The following is a 21,377-nucleotide window of genomic DNA, read 5'->3' on the forward strand; positions in this document are numbered from 1 at the left end:
ACAGGCCGTGCTGAGTATCCTCCAGTGCACAAATGTTATGCACCGGGCCTCCAGTCCTAATGTAAAGAAAAGGCTCCAAAGGCTTAGAAAGAGAAGAACAGTGGAGTACAAACTGTACATTCGCTTACCACCAATTCTAAACAGGCCTAGAGGACAGTCTCTTCACTACCAAGAGAATACCCTTGATAAGTTTTGTGGTGACAGTCTCTACAGGCCAGAGATAACAATGTGAGTTGTCAACTGAATAGACTCTGCAATTAGCTGGGATGATGTCATCCAAACTAGCAAAGACCAGGTGGCAATGCTTAACTTCCATAGACAAGATGGACATATTTCCCATAATAGGGAAGAGGGACAAAATGATAAGCAAAATATTTTGACCAGCAGTAATCTTTCATATTGTCAGATAATCAATCATGGTGTCTTTAAAAGTGAAATAGATGGGCAGTGCATGGAAATATAACTTAATCCATGTAATAGAAAAATGAAACTAGATCTGCTAAGCTGACACCTGATTTGGGTTACCACAATAGAGAGTCTGGCCCCGTGAAAATTCAGGGGTGCATCAAGCTGGTGAAGCCTCTGAAGGCCCACTAATCTTGTAGAATATCCTCTCAAAAGGGGCTGCACCCCCATTCTCACCCCGCCTAATTCTACAAAGAAGCAAACCCTCTTTGGATTTTGGAGGCATCATGTACCACATGAGAGTGAACAACCCATTAGGCTACCCTTTTTGACTCAGGCAAGACAAGACTCTGCAGCAGGTCCAGCTTCAGTACATGCTGCCCCAGTAGATCCAATGATACTGGCAGTGCCTGTGCCAAGCAAGATGCTGCTTTGAGTGTCTGGCTAGCCTTCATAGGAGAATCACGGGGCAGAACTCTTAGAGGGTTTTAATGAGGTCCTGTCTGCTTCTCCAGCTAGCCTGTTTCCTTTTGAGATGGACCTCTTGGCTTGTTACTGGACCCTCTAAGAACATCTGACTATGGGATATGAATTGGCCATGAGACCTGAGATGCTCATCATGAAGTGAGTATTCTCTGACTCACCAAACCGTAAGATTGGATATGTATATCAGCAATCTGAGTGGCCAGATTATTATGATCTCTGAATGCATAATAATCTGGCCAACTCAGTGTATTTGTATCTCAAATGGCTACCAAAAGTATTCTAGACTTTTCCTGGAGAATAACCATCTATTTGCTCTGAGTTTTCTATCAGCCAGTGCAAAGGGGAAAACCGATCAGATGCACGATTTATAGTATCTTTGATATCAAATAAATAGGTACTCAAGAGAAGTATACTGTGTGGCCAGGTTATTATGCGTTCAGAGAACACACAAGTAAGTTAAACGTACATAGCCTCCTTCAATGCATAAGTCTGCTACATTGCCTCCATTCCCTCAATCCATTCATATGTCTTCATAGGGAGTTCATTATGACCCATGAGTAGGATGAAAACTTGACGCTAGATTAGACCTGGTATTGCAGGATAAAGTGGCATAAAATCCAGGTGAACGACTGGACTGTTACAACACTATAAGTTCACTCCTAAGTCTGCTAAAAAGACAGGTAGAAAAGCTCCCATGCCTTAAGAATATTTATTTGTCCACATAGCTGATCTACAGCCAGGAGTAGAGATCCACTGATTTATAGACAGTGGATAATTGTGTGACTCAGAGATTGAAAAAGAACAGAACTGGTATATTGTTTTCAAGGATGTCAAGAGACAGGTGTTTGAAAGAACACCTTAAAATGTGCATAAAATTTAAGGTATTTGTTTCCTGTCTGCTCTGTGGGTCTAAACCAAAAGAAGAAGAAGGAGGAGGACAAGAAGGAGAAGAATTGAAATAAACAACAGCATATAAGCTGGGGAAAGTGGTAGCCAGAAGTAAAGCACTGAAAAGTCCTTTCATTTTTCATGAGGAAGGCAAAGATGTTACTCAACTTTAGGATTTTAAGTTAAACATGCACCCTACTGTTTCTGAGATAACCACAAAAGAAAGAAATTAAGTTTAAAACTTCCAAAAAGTAGAGGGAAAATATCTTAAACAACTTATTAGCAATTCAAATTCAGCAATGTAAGAAAATAAAGTATACATTTTAATCAGAATCAATTTATTCCAGAAATACAAAGTTGGTTTAACATTTTTGAAGTTCAATAATGTACTTTTTCCCATTAATAAAGGTCAAAATCATATGATAATTTCAATATACAAAGAAATATCTTTAAATATTATTGAACTCAACTTTTAATTTAAAAACCCTAGCAAACTATTAAGAGAAGTAAACTTTCATAACTTTATAAAAGGTATCTATTAAAAAAAAACTAATAAGATTACAGCAATCATTCCTCTTAAAATCAGGACCCATACACAAAAAATATCAAGTATTACCATTTCTATTCAGCATTATTTTAGAGGTCTTAGCCATGAGAGTAAGACCAGAAAAAGACATAAATGCCACTGAGTCTGAAAGAAACTGTCATTTTCCCCATTTTCCATTAAGAGTAGCTACCATATAATCATATGGAGACCTCCAAAAAAGGAAATAAAAGCTATAATGACTAAAAAGAAACCACTCTGCCGTTGTCACCAATATGGCTCTCAGCAAAGAAAAATACAAAATAATTTCCAGCTAAAGTAAAAAATAATAACAGCATATTTCTAGATGCACATTTAGAACCAAACTGAAAAATGTATTGCATTTTAATGAAATCCACTTTCTAGTCCAATCAATAAATTAACCTGTGGTAAAAGCCCCTCCTGTTGCTTTCACAGATATAGCATTCGGAAACACTTTAGGTCATGACTTTACTTACATGAGCCTCCAAAGTCATATTTTTAAATTTCATTAAAATACAGAAGAAAGTAATATAATAGATTCTATAGCACCTTCACTAGTCCAAAGTAGAGTAAAAATGACCAGTCTTATCTAATAAAGATGGGCTATACAAATTGAATGTAACTCCATGGCAAAGATGACAGCGCCCACAGACAATAAGGAAGGAATATGCAAATTGATGAGACAAGGCAAGAGGAGGAAGGCTGCTCCGAGTGAAGGTGGAAATGTATCTGAGGGCCAGAGTGAAAGCAGTGCCTGCAGCCAGGAGAAGGAAGGCCTATTCTTGCACGAATTTTAATGCATCAGGCCTCTAGTTTATCTATCTTTAGCTCAGTAATGCATTTGCTTTACATTTAAGAAAAACAAATGTGAACTCTGCTAGCTATTAAATAAAATCTGTGTTAATAAACATTAAATTCATAATTAACATGCACCAGCTATATTTTATTGAATCATTATTACCTAATCAATAATAGCCAGCATGAAATATAACAAAACCTCCATTTAACAATTCCATGTATACTATACCCATGTGAGAAAGAGGGCAAACAATTAAATGAAATAGAATGCCTTTTATTTTAGCTGCACCTTTCTTAGGCTTGAATGATTGAATGGCATCATGAAAATATTTCTTTTATACAAATCACAATATTTATAACTACACTGATAACTGAGGACTCTATGTTACAAAAAGAAAACAAAGAAAATCCAAATCAGTCTTGTTTACACACACAAAAAAAGGGGGGGGGGGTGTTAGTTGACTCACAAACTATAAATTTTAATTCTTTTTCTTTTGTGGATCATCTTTTAACCTTTGTGTATTTTTCCTGGTGAAGTTTAGAAATAGCAGAAAATTTTAGCTTGCTTTGTGTACAACATTATGTTGTATTTCTGTAGAGCACGCTGTTTTGTACGCATTTATTCAATCAACAAGTATTCAGTTGAATTCTTACGATGCATATACCATAGTAAAAGACAGATCCTCGAAGAAATGGGAGGGGAGGGAGGAGAACCAACAACAGTTAGAAAGAAAGCCATAACTCAGAAAGTAGTTACATAACAATGTGGTTAACCACTAAAATAAGTAGCTCGGCCTCTCAGTATAACAGGAGTTCACAGAAACAGAAAAGCTGGGGAAACTAGAGCAGTGAAAAACTTTAATTAAAAAGGCAAACACAAACTATCCCCTAATAAGTGGTGGATGGTTGGACAGGGGAATACAGTAGAAACTGGGATGTGTGCCCAGGTATTTCCTTTAGAAACAAATACTCATTATGACAGCTGCCAGGAATGGGTGCTTTTGAAGGTTCTTACCTGAAGCCTCCTCAGAATTGTCCTCCCACAGAAGGCAACTTATTCAGCCAAGGTCACATTCTCTCCCTGGAGGAAGCCTGGTTCTGATGGCGGGAGTACAAAGGCCTGACTACCGTGTATCCACTGGAACAACCCTACCCGCCTCCCATTCCAGAGCCCCCCAGGTGATCCTGTCTGTATGATCAGCTGAGGACTCTATTGTAACTTCTTCCTCTACTCAAACCCTCTACCCTCCCTCCCTCAAGGTGCTGATCCCGTGAATGTACATACAAAGCTGCATCTCTGAGTCTATTTCTCAAGGAACCTAATCCAAGACATTATTGAAGAAAAGGGAAACATTACCTGTAGAGAGATTATCAAGAAAAGACTTGACATTATGTTTTGGCAAAATTGATAAACTAAACTGGCTACATTGAAGGTGGTGTGTGGGGATAATGAAAAGTTCTGGTTAATCAGATTTTGAACGACCTTGAATGCCACCCTAGTTAGGAATTCATCTCATAATTCAGAGTTGCAAAACTTTTGCATCCTCAGTGCTCCAGGACTGTGAATTCATCCTTTTATCTGACTGGAAGCAAAGCCAAATGTGGTAAAAGGCAAGCACAAAAATTCTCTAAGGTTTGATTAGCTTTGAAACTTACATGAACCTTAGTTGATGTATTGTCCGAAATGAAAACAATAGCCAAGTTAAAGTATCCGAAAGATAGTCCAAGTCTCAAAAACCAGGGGATTTGTATGTTTATTTCCCCTTGATCCAGTGAATTAAGAAAATCAATAAAATAAGATGTGCAAAGCGGTGATAGGGAACAGCTAGTCCATCAATTATATCATTAATCCGTGCAAAACCACTATGACTCACCTGCTGTAATTTAATAATTCCCTTCCTTTAGCCACATTCAATAAATTTTCTCAGGTGGAGGGAGGGGGGGGGATTACATGAACCTGTATTTTGTCCACAGTTAGCATTTGTTATAATGGATGCATGCTCATGTTTAAGAAGCATGGTCCCAGTGAATGGATAAATGACATGATAAATGTCACTGTTTGGAACAGTTAATTTGTCAGCCACATGTAGAATGGCTCAGAGTGGCACAACCTGGTGGAGTTTGTGTGGTTGCCAGGATTAAACTAGCAATGATGATAAGAGCAAGAAAGTGCCGCAAAGGGCATTTCAAAGAAGAAATTGAAAGGATTTGATAATTTACCAAATATATTTGTTTAAGAAAAGTCAGGCATGAAGGCTATCTGGGCCTTGGGGAGAATTATTAAACTGTAGTTGAAATAAAAAGGTGAGGAGTGGAACATCCTGTGTTGTTTTGGCTTTCCTTTAATCATTTGAGTTTGAGGTACCTATAAGATAATCTACATCGAAAGTCTTTCAAACAGTACCCACTCACAATTATTTCTGGGATAGAAAATGCCAGGTAGACAGCTGTCGATGTGGTGATGGTACAGCACATTTCCACCTGGCCTTAGACATGTCCAAATGAGATGCCCCATGTTTCCGTTATAATGCTGTCCACCACCTCCCTCAGTGTTCATTTTTCCAATTGATTCCTACAGAGCCGAGGACAAGTCTTGTGAAGACAGGAGACAGGTAATATGTAAAGTGCACAATTGTGTGTGTGTGTGTGTGTGTGTGTATGTGTGTGTTTTCTCTTTGAAAAGGGGTTTTTAAGGCAAGGGAGGGCTCACAGAGTGACAGTAGGCTTGTATTTGAAATGTTTGACTTCTTTCTCATCTCCCCAGGGCACCATTTCTACTCCCCTGAGGCTCACTTCCACTCTACCCATCCTCTTATCACCATCACTTCTGATCTGGTTCTTCAATTAGGGTTTTTCTCTCAGCCTGGGGCAAAAATCGCCATTAAGGTTTTAACTGACAAGAAATTCAGTCTTAATATGCAAATATGCTACTAGTCATGTGAGAGTCCTTAAGGGCCTCTAGAAGACCAAATCACCTAAAAGCAATATAGCATCAAAACAGAGCCTGGAAAACAGAATGGGTTCTCAGAGCAAAAACTAGCCCATTAATCTGGTACCTCATATAAAAGCTATGAACTATTCTTACTTTCCATTCTTTTTGTGTATCTTACACAGTTGTACTAATATTGCGTATCCAGGGATGGGCAACAAGGAGGCTTAGAGTTGTGAGTACGTGAAACACAGAGCTTATTATAGTATTATTATTCATTAACCAATGCATTATTTATTTGTATTTCCACTGTAAGCCTACTTTTGCCCATTCCTGTGTAGTGGAGTTCATCTTTTCTATATTTTTAATGGCTAATCCATGCAAAACGGCTGGGGAAAGTTGATTTAACCCTTTTTGAAAAAAGTTAAGAGGAATAAAAATGAATAGCAAATTACTGGAAATGGGCTCCTGAACAATGTGGAGATATGTCAAAGGACAAGGTTGACCATGGAGGTTATATTATAGGAGGAGTCAAATAGTGAACAGGTGGATAAGGAAGTGCCAGTGGCTGAGCACTGGGGTGGAAATAAAACAATGGCAGGATGGAGGCTCACTGGGAAGCTGTGGGGAGTGAGCTGTCTGTAGGGTCCCTCTGATAAGTTTAACTTGAGATCTGAAGGGCAAGAGGGGCAGCCAAACAAGGTGTTGGGGGGAGGGGAGAACCTTTCAAGCAGAGCAAATAGATCATGCAAAGGCCCAGACCCACAGGCAGATGTTAGGCAGCCATGTCTCTGCTATTCCCGAAATTCATTCTGGGAGAGAAATCATCAAACTGAAAATAAATTTTCAAGAACCCAAAAGGAGCAAAGTATTTTGTCCAAAGAAAGCCAGCTAGAGTGTGTATCAACAGGAAACAGATAGCTCAAATATATCCTATCATGTATCTAAATTACTTGGACCATGAATGGGTGACTTTAAGATTTGTATCACATACTTATATTCATCCTTACTTCAGAAAGATTTTAAGGTATCTTCCACAGAACTAAAAATTATGATCATATTGCATAAATGAAATGTGAAGGGAATAAGATAAAGTACAACAAGTGAGGATATTATGGAGGGGGGGGGTGATAATGGCCTATATTCTGGCTATCACTAGGCTATGAGTTTTCCAGAAACTTAGAGCAGGGGGTGTGTGGTGGGAAAGGAGGGCCTGCTATTAGTTAAATAATTCTAAATATCCATATGCCTTTTCTGGATTATAAAATTAAGCAGTAGTTCCCATAAGTAAGAGGATTCTGTCCAATGTAATAAACATGTCCCTCCACATCCTTGAATTGACAAAACTGTATTTTCATGATCTGGTTCTTACGGTGACTCTCAGTACAGGCTTCTTAAATCACATCACTGTACAACTCAGTGAAAGTAAGTCTTCAATAAACCATGTCATGCAGAGTGGGTATCCAAGTCACTGTTCAACTAATTTTATCCAAAATACATTTTTAATGACTTGAGAACTTAATGTACATGACCCTCATGCATTCTTCCCTAAATATTATTTCTCAAAACTGAATGATAGATGAACTAGTGACACTGATCTCTGTCTTAGATTCCCTACTAATCCACAGATCATAGCAATGAAATGGTGCCAACTATACACAGACTTCAATGTCTTCACCGAATGTTAAGTGAGGATTTGAGTTAAAATAATTCTGTGAAAGATGATGCTTCATATGAATTTCCAAAAAGTAGAATATTTGTCTTCTGTGTAAATTTAAAGATGTTTTTGCCATACCCTTGCTATGCCACTAAGAGAAAAGATATCAGGGAATGTCTTAATAAAGATTTTTAGTTAGAACAACTGTAGTTGTTTTTAATTACCATTTATATAATGCTAAGATGATTATTATATTTTGTAAACAAAATATAAAAAGAAAAAATGAAATACCAGGTCCACTAGAAAGAATTCATAAAAATAAGCATTAATTTTAAAAAAATCTCAAAGACATATAACTACAAAAAAGATTATATAATGAAGTCCACTTCACACATATAGATATGTTATTTCAAATACAAGAAAAACCAAATCTATCCTCAATTCAGTTTGTCACTATGCATTTTGATCAATAGTTCAAACAGTAAAGAAATAGGAGCTATATACTACTCTATGCTCCAGGCTATACTTCAAAAAGAAACTCCTCTTTTTTATGTTAAAGGAACAACTTACAACCTAAAACTATCAGAATGTTTCACATAGAACACTACCCAACAACCAGAGCACTTAGATATTTTTAATAATTCATATTTTAATGTGATTTTTGCTAAGAACTTCCAGGAATAAAAGCTTCAACAACAGAAGTGAACAAATCTTCCCTTGACTTTATTCAGTTTACATACTTGATTCTATGGCAAATTTCTTAAAAACTAATATCTAAATTTGATTTCAAAATGAGTCTTACTTCTAATATTATAATGCTGCAATGAACTGATGAATATGAAAATGGACATGGCATATACACAGAAAACAAAGATAGCTTTTGTAAAATTACAGTTGTATCAGTCTTTTCTAAATCCACCTGAGTTTTTGAGGACAGGAAATGTTTTGCTACATTTATAGTTCTCAGTAGGTAATACAGTACTCAATAAATGTATATTGAAGGAATGGAAGTAAGGTTTCAAATATTATGCACCAAAGAATTTAATATCTGTTGAAAAGATAATAAAGTCATAATGAGTTTTCAAGGTGAAATCTCCCATAAACTCGGAGAATATTCCCAGACTTCCTAGCGCACATTATAATTTATACACAAGCCACACTCTTCAGAAGTGATGGGCTGGTCCTGATTTCTCTTCATTCATATATGTGTTGACAACTATTTAGTAGACTACCTGCTATGCACCAGACATTTTCTATGAAGACATAAGCAGTTAAAACTGATAAAATATCTGCCTTTTAGAAGTTATTTTCTAGTGGAGTAAAAAGAACATAAACTGAAATTATAAAAATCCAGTGAAATAATATCAACTGACAATGCAGATGTGAAGAAAAACAAAGAAAAGCATATTACAGAGAGTGATGGGGAATGAGGGAGTGAGGGTTTCTTCTGAAATAATAAAAGATATTCTGGCCTGTTTTCTAACGTTACGCAATGTTTCCAAATTTTGCCAAAGCATATTGTCAATGTTGAGATACAGCAACAAGCAAGGCCTCCCCTGCTCCCACCAACGAACACACACACACACACACACACACCCTCAGTCACACTTTACTCTGCTGAGTGCTGCTCTCCTTTCTCCTTTTCAGAGATAGCAGAGCTACAGCCTAAGCAGATGTACACTCTGAGTGTGTTCTAATTTCCAAAAGCAATTTATTATGTGGTCTGTCACTGGGTTACTAGTATCAACAGAAAAGAGAAATATAGGAGCAGCATGTAATGTGATGGCAGCCAAAACTGACTCGGTGTTCCCCAAGTGGCAGGCACTGAACTGGGCTCTTTAGACTTCGCTTCCTCTCACATGCTCCACATAAAATACTCCTTAGGCATGTTACACGGATGAGAACATGGATGTTCACAGGGATCGGGTAACTTGCTCAGGGCCAAGCGGACAGTCAATGACACTAAGCCAGAGTTATCACCAAAGATCACCTGCCTCACCCCATGTAGCTGCACCATGCATCTTCCTCTGTATTAAATGCAAATGAATTTGGGGGAGTTAGGCAGTAAGCCTTGCACAGCGGTGTGAATTAATTTATCAAGCCCTCTCCAGAAAGCAGATATTACAACGAGAAAAATATGGCTGAAAGGGAATTAGGTTAACTCAAGTACATAATTAAAAGTTATTCACTGTTCATAAAGGCTAATTAATAGAATGGAGGATGTTTTGCTCTCCATTTAAAAAAATAGGTATGAAGATGCTGTCCTGGCCAGTGCAGTCCAGTTGGCTAGGGCATCATCTGGTATACCAAAAGGTTGCAGGTTTGACTCCCAGATAGGGCACATACGGAACGCAACCAATTGATGTTCTCTCTCACATCAATGTTTCTTCTCTCTCATTTTTCCTCTCTCGAAAATCAATAAATATAACTTTGGGTGAGAATTAAAAAACAAACAAACAAACAAAAAACTATGCTATTTTCTAGCTGGCTCTAGCTTCAATGTGTTTTTTTCCCCATAGAAAGAAAAAAATATATATACAAGTCAATGCTCTGTTTAATTCAACAGATACATACTGAGCTTTATAACCTTCAGGAGCTTCAGATTTGCCTTTAGATACAAGACATGATATAACATATGAACAAACACCTACTGTCAGCAGATTACCTTAATACATCTTTCAGCCTGTCCTCCACCAGAGGGAGGGCATAGAGAAAAGGGAGAGAAAGCAGGGAAGGCCCCCATTCAGACCAGTCACAACAGGTCACTTTTGTAGCATATGCCCCTTCGTGCTGAAAAATTCCCGCTCAGCACTGCTTGAGCTGTGTCTCACGTATTTCCATATGCCATATCTTTCTTTTTGATATTCAATGTATTTTCTAAATTTCCCTGAGATTTCTTCTCTGACCAGTAGATTCCTTAGAAGAGTGTTGCCTATTTTCCCAATGCTTTGGAAATTTTCCCGTTTTCTTTCTTATTTGGTATTTACTTAACACGTCTTTTCAGACTGAGACTTCGGTTGACTTTCACCAACTTCACATTTTTGAAGACCCCAGGAAAACATAATTCCCCCAACAGTTTATCAGATATGTTTCCCATTACTCAATTCAAGTCCTGCGTGATTGGCAGAAATATTACAGAAGCAATACCATGTTGTTTTACCTGCATCCTACCAGAAGGCATAGGATATTGATTGGTTTGATTATCTAAAGTAGTGTATGCCAGGTTCCTTCACTATAAAGCTACTTTTTTCCTTTGTAATTAAAACTATTCTGTGAAAAGACACTAGAGATAATGTAACATCTCATTCCTCATCCACTTTTCACACATTTGTTTTAGCATCAATTCATGTTTCTTGCCTGAATTACTAAGAAGATGGTTGCCAAGTAGTGATTTCTAACTCCATCCTCCCTTCTATTTTCATTAATTGGCATTCTACTATATGATAAAGCATTCTCATCTCCCTATAAAATTGAATACATTCATGGATCTCATTATTGTCCCTGTGCAATAAAATACTATTTTATACAGCAAGATAATGTTACCATCATTTTTTGATTGTTTTGATTCTTAAGATGTCCAAGATTTAGTTAATAAGGGCTTCTTAAAGCTGCCTTCTATATTCTTCTGACATGTACCTATTTTTCTTTGGCCACTTCCTTATTTTCTGGCATAAGATTTTCCAGGTTCATCTTGTACTTTCTCAGCTCCAAAGCTGGAATCAACCAATTCTCCAAGGATACCTCGTTCCACTAACAGAGAATGGTATTTATAATCCAAAATCTGGTCACTACGTGTGCTCATTGCTACTGGGGTGTTGCTATTCCCAGGCCTTCACAGTAAGGCAGAGTGAGGAAATAAATGTATGCATTCATATATATACTCATTTGTTAATACACACAAATCTATACTTATTTTATTACATCTATTATATATACTAGTTTATTAATACACACAAATCTATACTTATTTTTATTACATCTATATCTATTTTATTATTGAAAGTCATGAGGCACATTAATACCCCCAATTTCATTCCAGCACTACAAGGTCCATTCTACCTTTTTTCCTTTTTATATTTGTGACGCCCATCTCCATCAGTGTGATAGTTTGCTCACATTGTGTTCAATATATTTAATTATTTTCTCAAAACTCCCCTACCTACCTCGTAAGTAACAAATCTCCTGATCCTGCCAGGTGACTACCTGACACTCTCCAGGCCAATCGGATTTCAGGGTTGCTGATGTTGCTGGAAGGTGTGGGACAGGGCACCTGGAAAACGTCACTTGTGCAGCAGCAAGTGTGTGACTGACGCAGACTATGGGTGACCATACACTGGACATGAGTCCATCTCATAACACCTGCTAAATCAATCAGCACAAATTCGGGGCCATGTAAGTAAGGGTTCTTTGAACTAAATAAAGAAGGTGATTTTAGTTGGAGCGAATCAGATTGCATTTGGAGAAATACAGTGAATTTGGTTGGCCACATCTTCAATACACAGAGATTTAAAATTCCATGGAGATTTTATAAAGGACCTTTTATTCTGCTTTTTGGTAGTTTAGAAATTTACACTCTTGTGAGTATGCTCGAGCCTGAACCAAGATATATGACTGCCCTGAGCAGCTTACAACCAATAATTTCCAAGTAATTATTCTATTTTAACAGCGATGTATCCTTCTCTATGTTGAAAATAAATTTACTGTTATGTTCCAGGGCATATAATCTCCCGGAAATGAAGTTAAGCTGCTTACAATATCAACAAAATAAATCTCTTGATCCCAATAAGAAGCTATATGCCAGTTAATTATTCAGTTTCAGAATTTCTGACTGCCAAATTCTTCGATGGTTAAGTGGTTGGCCTTAGAGTTTGAGATAAGTCTTGTGTTTACATTATGCTTCTTCTCTATGTGTGTTGCAAAAATACTCGCCTTTGGTGGGAGATAAACCATGTCACAATTAAGGAACTATGTGTGGAAATCCATGGTAAATGGGATTTTAGTGGTAATTTATTGAAGTGGTGTCAAGCATTCCTTATAGATCGATGCCCAGGCTTCCCTACCTGCCAGCCCTGAATAAATCAACAGAATACTGAAAGTGTTACATCTTACAAAAATATAAAACAGTTATGGAATGTAAGTCATCACGACCATTTTCATCTTAAATCTTATTATTTGATTAAAATATCATTATCCAAGACTCTAATGCAATGATTTCTAGATATAGTTTTATAATGCCTCAAAACATCTTCAATCATATTTAAAGGTAGCATAAACTTACACTACTAAATCATCTGGAAACAAGATTCATTTTAATTTAAAGTAGTTTTTGAAAAACCATATTGTGTGCAACACTTTATAAGCTTCTCAAATGATAAGATTTTAGAAATAAGCAAATTAAGTAAGAGATAAACTAGCAAGTAAGTAAATATCCAGGTGAGCCGAAACTGGTTTGGCTCAGTGGATAGAGTGTCAGCTTGCGGGCTGAAAGGTGCCAGCTTCAATTCTGGTCAAGAGCATGTACCTTGGGTGCAGGCACATCCCCAGTCGGGGGTGTGCAGGAGGCAACTGATTGATGTTTCTCTCTCATTGATGTTTCTAACTTTATCTCCCTTCCTCTCTGTAAAAAATCAATAAAATATATATTTTTTAAAAAGAGATATCCAGGTGAAAAACAAACAAAACAGGATATAATATCCTCAATAATAGTATATGTGACATTTGCTATTGTTTAAAAATAACATTCGCATGCTCTCTTTGAGTTACCGCATTCCAATATGTTTGTTTGTTTTTTAAATAAAAACAAAACATTCCAAATTTACAAAATCTGTAAAGAGGACATAATGTCAGGTCTTGTATATTTTCAAAACAAAAGTAAACTTATTTCACCAACTCCACTACCTCAGCACAAACACACACAAAAATCACAACAAAGCACAGGTAATAAAACTAGGAGACATCTAACCATTTCAATGAGTGACTGAGAAAAGGAGATTTTAGCTTATGTCACTGTTTCTTAAAATGTGGTCCAGGAATTAAATACATAATAATTTGTGCCTCTTACTATATTTGAAAACATGGTTTCCAAAGCCATTCTCATAAGAACCACTGACCAAAGTGCTGGGAGCACTGAGGAGAATGTTAGATCAACAATATCTGCGTTACACCCATTTATCTGGTTTTCTAGAATGAGAAGAAATAGGCAACTACAATCTGGTGAGATTGTTCAATTTTGTGACGTATGTGTAATTTTACTCTCAAAACTGAGCTCCTATAAAGATCAAAATTATTGTATAAAGATCTGCTTTTCCTAAAGGAGAATGTCTCCATTTTCTCCCTTCAATTTTTAAAAGTGCGCATCAATCCTTAAAAAGCAATTACTCATTACTACATATGGGATGTATGTAACACATCATCAACAAAATCTACAAAAAATCAAAGCACATCATTTTTTTCCTTTGTATTGAATTTATTGGGGTGACAAATGGTGAACAAAATTACATAAGTGTCAGGTGCACATCATCTGTACACCACACTGTGTGTTCACTCCAAGTCAAGTCTCCATCCATCACCATTTACCACCCCCTCCCCTGCGTAGTTTCCTCCACCTCCCCCCAATCACCACACTGTTGTCTGTGGCCATGAAGCATATAATTTTGTCACTGTTTTTTAGTAAGGAAGTCTTATGATTTTATGAGAAAATTTTGACAAAAGTTAAATCTCATCAGTGCAGAACTAGCTGGTGAGCATTTTAAAAAATTCGGACTTGATAAATACAAAGTTGGATTTATTTCCTAATTATGTAGAAAGTTTACATACATTCCAAGCTCTATTGTCACTTGGAGAAATTCTTCAGAATTTTACAATACGTTGAGAACAGCAACTATTTAAAAAAAAAACAACCCTAGTAAACTGTACATATTCCAAGAGAGCAGAAACACTCTAAATATAATTACTTTATCTTTCTTTTGATGTAATTGGAACAACGTGCCACAAAGGGTTATGATGCTCCTGTTTTTTAAAAATATGCATATGGCCTTGCCTATCATCTCTATTTCACTAAAGGTAAAAGGAATCTAGTAGCTCCAGCAATTCTACTTTGCTTTTGGATTTGGACCTCATTTGCTAACCCTTTTAGAGAAATAAGAATCAATTCACACAGTGTAGGACGTTATAACTTCACAACATGAGTTTCTCCAGAAACTATGGCCAGTCTTTCAAGACAGCACATGAAGGATGGGCAGAAAACCAAGAGATCCTGCAATCCTGGTTCTTTCAAATCGCTCCTCCCCAGAGAAAAGACCCATCTGATGGCACGCCCTGTCCCTGTCTCCCTTTTTGTGAGGAGGCATTAGTTTGAATCACTGTTTTCTCCGCTGTTCTCACTCTCTTAAGTCCTAGAAAAGCTACTCCATTCTTGGTACCTCTCCCTGCTGCTGCACTTCAGCCCCAATCAGAGGCCAGGGACATGTAATCCTAAAGAATGGCCACAACTGCTTTTTGCGAGGGTAAGCAAGAGTATCTGGACCCTCCCACAGCCCCTGGATGCCTGCAGGTGCCTAGGGAGAAGTTCAGCCCGGAGGAGAAGGGGCAGTGGCCTCCCTCCCTTCTCTCCCTCCTACCTCCACATCTGCCCAGCGCCCTGGCAACCGGTGGGACCCTTAGCCCGCTCAGGGTTTCCCTCTCCCATTCTCATTTGCTTGAGTCCTCCCCACTTCCTTGCTTCTACCAAATTTTTGTCACCAACATTGTTGGCAAGAGCACACAGCACAGAGCCAGTAAATGCAGTGTGTGCTCTCCCTGAGCCTTTCTCCGCCCCTCTCTCCCCCTCATCCAGGGAGGGCCTGGCAGGCTCCCCTCTCATCCAGACCCCAATGGCAGCGGCTCCCTTTGACAATTTCATTCAACATGCCTGCACCTGCCCAAGCCCACTCCTTACCAGACCCACCTTCTCCCTGTTAACCGTGCTCCTTCCCCTGCCAAGCACCTCCTCCACCTTTCCCATTCTACTACTGCCCACATGTTTAAAAATTCAGTATGCGAAATAGCATGAATTCCAGAAAGTGTGTATGTGTGTGTGCGCATGCATGTGCCTGCGTGTGTGTGTGTGTGTGTGTGTGTGTGTGTGTCCCCTCCCTCTATCTGTTGAGGTCTTGGGTGTGACTTGGGAGTGCTGGACAGTCAGATGCTCAAACTTCCCTGCCAGGCTGAGGCTGGGCCCTGCGCGCTCACCTGTCTGCGCCCAGGTAAGCAGGGGGATGCCAGCCCGCAGCCGGGTTCCAGGACCCCTGGCCCGGAGGCAGGGAGGGCAGCGACCTGCAGCCACAGGGGCGCCCCTCCCCTCCCCTCCAGGTGCTCTGCTTCTGGCAGGGCACCCCTCCCTCCGCAGAGCCTTACCTCAAACAGGGGACCGATCTTGTTCTTCTCCAGGTAAGCCTGGATGCGGGATTGCTGATAGGACGCCATGGAGACAGAAGCCACGCAGGGTGCGTGCGGGCTGATCGCGCCTCTGCCTGGGGCTCGCCCGCCCGCCTTCTGCCCTGCCTGGGGCTGGGACAGGAGCTCAGGAGCCCGGGCTCCCCGGCGTGCAGGTCTGGCCCGGCCGCGGGTAAGGGAATGGGGCTCAGAGGACTGCCCGGTTACCCGCACAGCGCCGCCAACTCAGGCAACTCGGAGACGCGGGGAACTCATTCACTGCGCGCTCAGCGCTCAGGGTGCACCGCCCCCCAGGCTCCGGGCTGCGGAGCCCGCCCCGGGAATTGGAGCAGCGGAGCCTGCCTCCTCTGGGCGGCAGCAGCGGGGACCAGGGGGCTGAGGCTGGCGGGGAGCTGCTGCTCCGCCCAGAGGAGCACCTGGGGGCGCCTTTGGCGGCTGGGGGGCCAGGGCTGCACCTCGTGTGCAGGATGCAGGATGCGCGCGCCCCCCTCCCAGGTTACAGCACAAACAACCCCAGCTTCTCCCCAGCCTGAGCTCGCCCTGCCCGCCGCTCCCTAGCGACAGCGCTGCTCAAAAAGCCAATGGTGAAGGGGCTTCTTTCAAAGTGCATATAAATCTGGTGCTTGTTGGCTACGATATGGCAGCTGCAGCTGCAGTTCGCAAAGGGGGTCGTCCCCACCGCCCCCCTGGGAACCTCTGTTCTCCACAGCTCCTGCGCTGCCTACCCTGGTTCAGGGGCGGAGAAGGGCAGGGTTGTGAAAAAGGGCGTGAGTCTGAGGGTCTGCCACGAAAAGAAGTTGCCTTCCTTTGGAAAAATCTGACTTGGCTTGGAGCAAGTGGACCCGGTGACTGCAAGCTGAGAGCCCAGCATAAAAGTCCTAAGGGGTGGGGGCAACCCTTCAGCTTTGGACAGGAAGAAGAGATCAAAACAAGCCAGTCCTCCCTTCCAAGACTGCCTTCCTACCCCACACATAATCATGTCTATGTCTAATCGCATGGCTGCATCTCACAGGCTACCCTGCTCCACTGAACGGTGTTCCTGTAGGTACTACGTGACCTCCTCACATTTAGCCAACACCTTCCTTATCACGCAGGGATTTCCAAGTTGGAGATCTGCAAACACAGAGGTTTCTTCCCAGAGCTCTCCTTCTTGTGAAAAAACAAAAACAAACAAAAACAAAAAAACAAAACAAAACAAAACAAAAAACCTTTGAGGTTTCCAATGACTATTTCCCTGGCTCCTAACCATGACATGTTACCAAACTAAAAAAGACTTATGTAAGTAAATATGACAATTTAGGATGAAGGGGACAACTGTCCTTGAAGCACACTGTAGCAGTATAGATTTCTTTTCCTGCACTGGGTTCTGGATTTCTGTAATTCATAGTTTCTTTGTTGTCATCAGTGGTTTTTCACCTTTATTTTAAATGATATACTTATGTGGAAACGTGCAATGGTTTAGATAAGAATGGAATATCCCAGAAAGTATCATTCATTTCGTTTAAATAACTCAGATATGAAATCCACCAAGATACCTAAGAGCTTAGCTATCGCTGGTAAACAGAAACTGGCATCATTTGGAGTGGGCAGGTGCACAAGTATTATTTTGACCGTCCGACTCAGTGATCTGGTCAGGGAGAGTTATGCTGAACAGCAGTGGGATGCTCAGGGTTGTGGATCAAAGGTGTACTTACTTATATATTTTAAACATGTCCAGAAGAAATTAAACATACGAACTATGTGAAAAGTGAAGTGTTTGATACCACATAGCACTGAAGAATCAGAGTGGTACTTTTCTGAAATCAAGGAGACATTAGTAGGATACTGTTCAAAAATCAGATAATTAACATGCTAACTAAGTCTTCACTGTTCTCAAAGCACTGCACAGGGGGCATTGGGTAGAAAAGACGAAATACATATTCATGGGAGAATCATAAAAATATATACATTTGTGTATGTTAATACACGGAATACCCCAAAATGACATTTTTAAAATTCAGGAAATGTTTTGAAAGTTTTCAATGCCTACTTCAAATACTAACTCTTTTTCTTGGTTCTTTCCATTTATCCCCAAACCTGATGTCATTGCTACAATAAATATGTATGGCACAGCCTCTCCACGGCAGACATTACGTTAGGACTGAGGATGCAAAGGTGAAAGTCCCTGTCTTTATTCTCGGGTGTTCAGTCTTGTCTAGGCAATAGGCACAGACACAAATAATGACATCAAAAGTATCGTGCTAATACAGTATATATATATATATATATATATATATATATATATATATATATATAGCATGTTGTGCATTTTCTAATGACGGTAAATTACCTGTGCCAGAATCTTCAAGGAATGCTTCATAAAGGAGATGGTGTTTGAGCAACATGTTGAAGGAAGTGTAAAATTTTAAAGTTTTTCAGATAGGATTGGTAGAGTGAAGATGCCGATAATATTTTAAGCTTTGGCATAAAAAATGGCACATACAAAGGCAAGGAAACACAAAACAGATTGGGGGTTAGAGAAACATAGGATGTGGCTGGAGGAAGATTGGCATGTGAGGTTAAACATGTAAGTTGAGTAAAGCTCCTTAAAGGTTTTAATGCTTTGTTATTTGGGAGCCTATCAATTTCAATCATTGAGAACATTGACCTTGGAGTTCTAGCCCAGGACAGAATCTAGGCTTTGCCACCATCTTCAGGAAGTTACTTATTCTATCTTATCTGTAAAGTGAAGGCAAATAGCACTTAGTTCCTACATTTATTATAGGGATTACCTGAGGCAATGCAGGAAGCACTCGATATAGGGCCAGGAACACAATAAAGATTCAATAAAGGGTAGTGCTAATATTGTTATTATTGTAATTATCTATATTTATAAAAGCCTAAGCAACTGTTATTATCAAACAACCAAAACGACTGGAACAACTGGTCTATCAGTCAATATGATGCGCACTGACCACCAGGGGGCAGACAATGCAGGAGCTGCCCCCGGTGGTCAGTGCACTCCCACAGTGGACCTCCCACGGCCCCAATCCCGGTGACCATCGCTACCTCTCCCGACCCCACCAGGGTCTTTGGGCCCCAGGCTTGGACTGGGAATTGGGGATGAGTGGCGGCAGATGTGGCCCCTTTCCCAGGGCCACTAATGGCGGGCTCCCTCCTTGGGGCTGGTGGCCAACCTTCCGCACCCCATCCCTCCCCTCAGCTGTCAGGCCCTGATTGGCCTATGGTCCCTCCCCCCTGCCAGCAGGCCCCGTTCAGCCTGGCCCTGATCAGCCATGATCCCTGGCCAGGCCTAAGGATCCCACCTATGCAGGAATTCATGCACCAGACCTCTAGTACCATAATAATTATCACCACCATTGCTATCGATTCCTTGAGAATGAGATGAACCCAAATGATGCTGTCCGCTTGTGAAATCCCAGCCTTCTCAAGTGACATATCTCTTTAATTTCCACATTTAAATAGTAGCTTTTAATATTTAATTTTTAATATGTGGGATGTTTATAAGCAATAAGCATCTAAAATACTTTATGTCAATAACTTCATGTTTATTTGCATTACATCATGAATCACTTAAAGGAAATCTACAGATACCAAAACTATGTAGATACCTTTGATATTATCAATAAATTGCTAAGCCTGGCATGCTTTTTGCTTATACTATCCAAAAAAAATACTGTCTTAATTTCTCATTCCAATAAGAAGAAAAATAACTTGGACAATGAGAAATTGTCACAAAATACTGTAACATGATTCTGGATTTATTTAAGGAAGGAGACAATAAGAGGGACTAAACAAACAAAAGATGACTTGGAAAGGAAAAACTATCCTACTTGGTGTGCAGGGTGAGGAACCAGGCACTCTGCCTGAGACAGGATGTGCTCCTGCTCCCGTCCAACTATCCAGGAATAAGGAACATGGGACCACCTTCTCCAACACGCATCTATGTACATGCCAGCTAATGCTCGGCCATAACGCACATCTCACAACACCCAGCACTGAAGGTTAAGTGTGAATTTTAGAAGAATGAGTGGAACCTGCACTGCCTAGAGGGCATTTAAACAACAAAAGAAGAAAAGGAAGACAACTCTGCAAATAAACGCTAGATACTATAACACCCCAAGTAGTTAGCAAATTCTCTCCTTCCAAAGTCAATGTTGGTCCATTTCCGAAGGATAATACTCATCCTCCAACCCTCAATAGGTTTTGAAACTCTGAGACAGAGAAATATATGATGTCTAAGCATACGCTAAGCTTCTACACATGTCAGGGAATCACACTGACATATACCACAAAAGATTTATGATGAGGTCATGAGTAATAGCAGTTAAACTTGCTAACTTTGCCTGGGAAGATTTGGGAACCAAAAATTGAGTGAATGAACCAACAAATAGGTATAGAATAAATGAATTAAAGAATAAATAAGTGCTGGTAATTCATTATGCATATCTAATAACCAGTTTGTCAATCACTTAGATTTATATCCCCTTTTTTACATGTGTAATTAAGTCTAGTAGATTGTTCAGTAGATTCTAAGGATTTTTCAAGTATTTAGATATAGTGTTTCAATAAGATAATGGCACTGATTTGCTTTATGTGTTTGAGTCTATTCTCTTCAATTTGCCACTTTTCTTTTTCTCTTACTTTTTTTTTTTTTTTTTTTAAGGAGGGTCATTCATCTTGCAGCCTGAGCCTGAAACATGAGTAAGCAATTGTCAGTGGTTAGTGAAAACCAATGGACTAAAATTGATGGCAAATGTTTTCTGCTATATCTCTTTTCTAAAATGTATTGTAAGATCCCTTTGTGTGTAAATCCTGCTCTTGACAGTCAATTTTGCATATTTTAATATAAAGTCATTGTCCTTAACCCAAGATTTCACATATATTAGGATGGTTCTTCCTTACTCTCAGCATTCCTGATGACTCTGCTTGCCAAAATTATCATCAAACAAAAACATTTTTATTCTGTTTCACTTCATTAAGAAAATGGCATTGTATCAAAAACTTGTCTTGCTGAAACCTGTTTTGCTCAGTGGATAGAGCGTCAGCCTGTGGACTGAGAAGTCCAGGGTTCCATTCTGGTCAAGGGCATATACGTTGGTTGTGGGCACATCCCCAGTCAGGGGTGTGCAGGAGGTGGCTGATCAATGTTTCTCTCTCATCTATATTTCTATCTCTCTCCATTCCTCTCTGTAAAAAATCAATTTAAAAAATAC

General features: G+C 39.6%; 1 protein-coding gene across 1 annotated transcript in view; it reads right to left on the bottom strand.

Annotated features, from left to right (window-relative positions):
* LOC311611852 (uncharacterized protein C8orf34) overlaps positions 1 to 16,191 on the bottom strand; it is a gene marked incomplete at its 5' end in the record, with an annotated part of 230,278 nt that extends 214,087 nt beyond the window's left edge. Inside the window, one exon of the mRNA XM_084864358.1 lies at positions 16,123 to 16,191. Within this exon, the coding sequence (XP_084720484.1) occupies positions 16,123 to 16,191 (69 nt within the window). The remainder of the gene's footprint in view (positions 1 to 16,122) is intronic.
* Positions 16,192 to 21,377: the final 5,186 nt, after the last annotated feature.

The sequence above is a fragment of the Pipistrellus hanaki genome, assembly GCF_964339955.1.
Source record: "Pipistrellus hanaki genome assembly, chromosome: 17".
NCBI classification, from domain to species: Eukaryota; Metazoa; Chordata; class Mammalia; order Chiroptera; family Vespertilionidae; genus Pipistrellus; species Pipistrellus hanaki.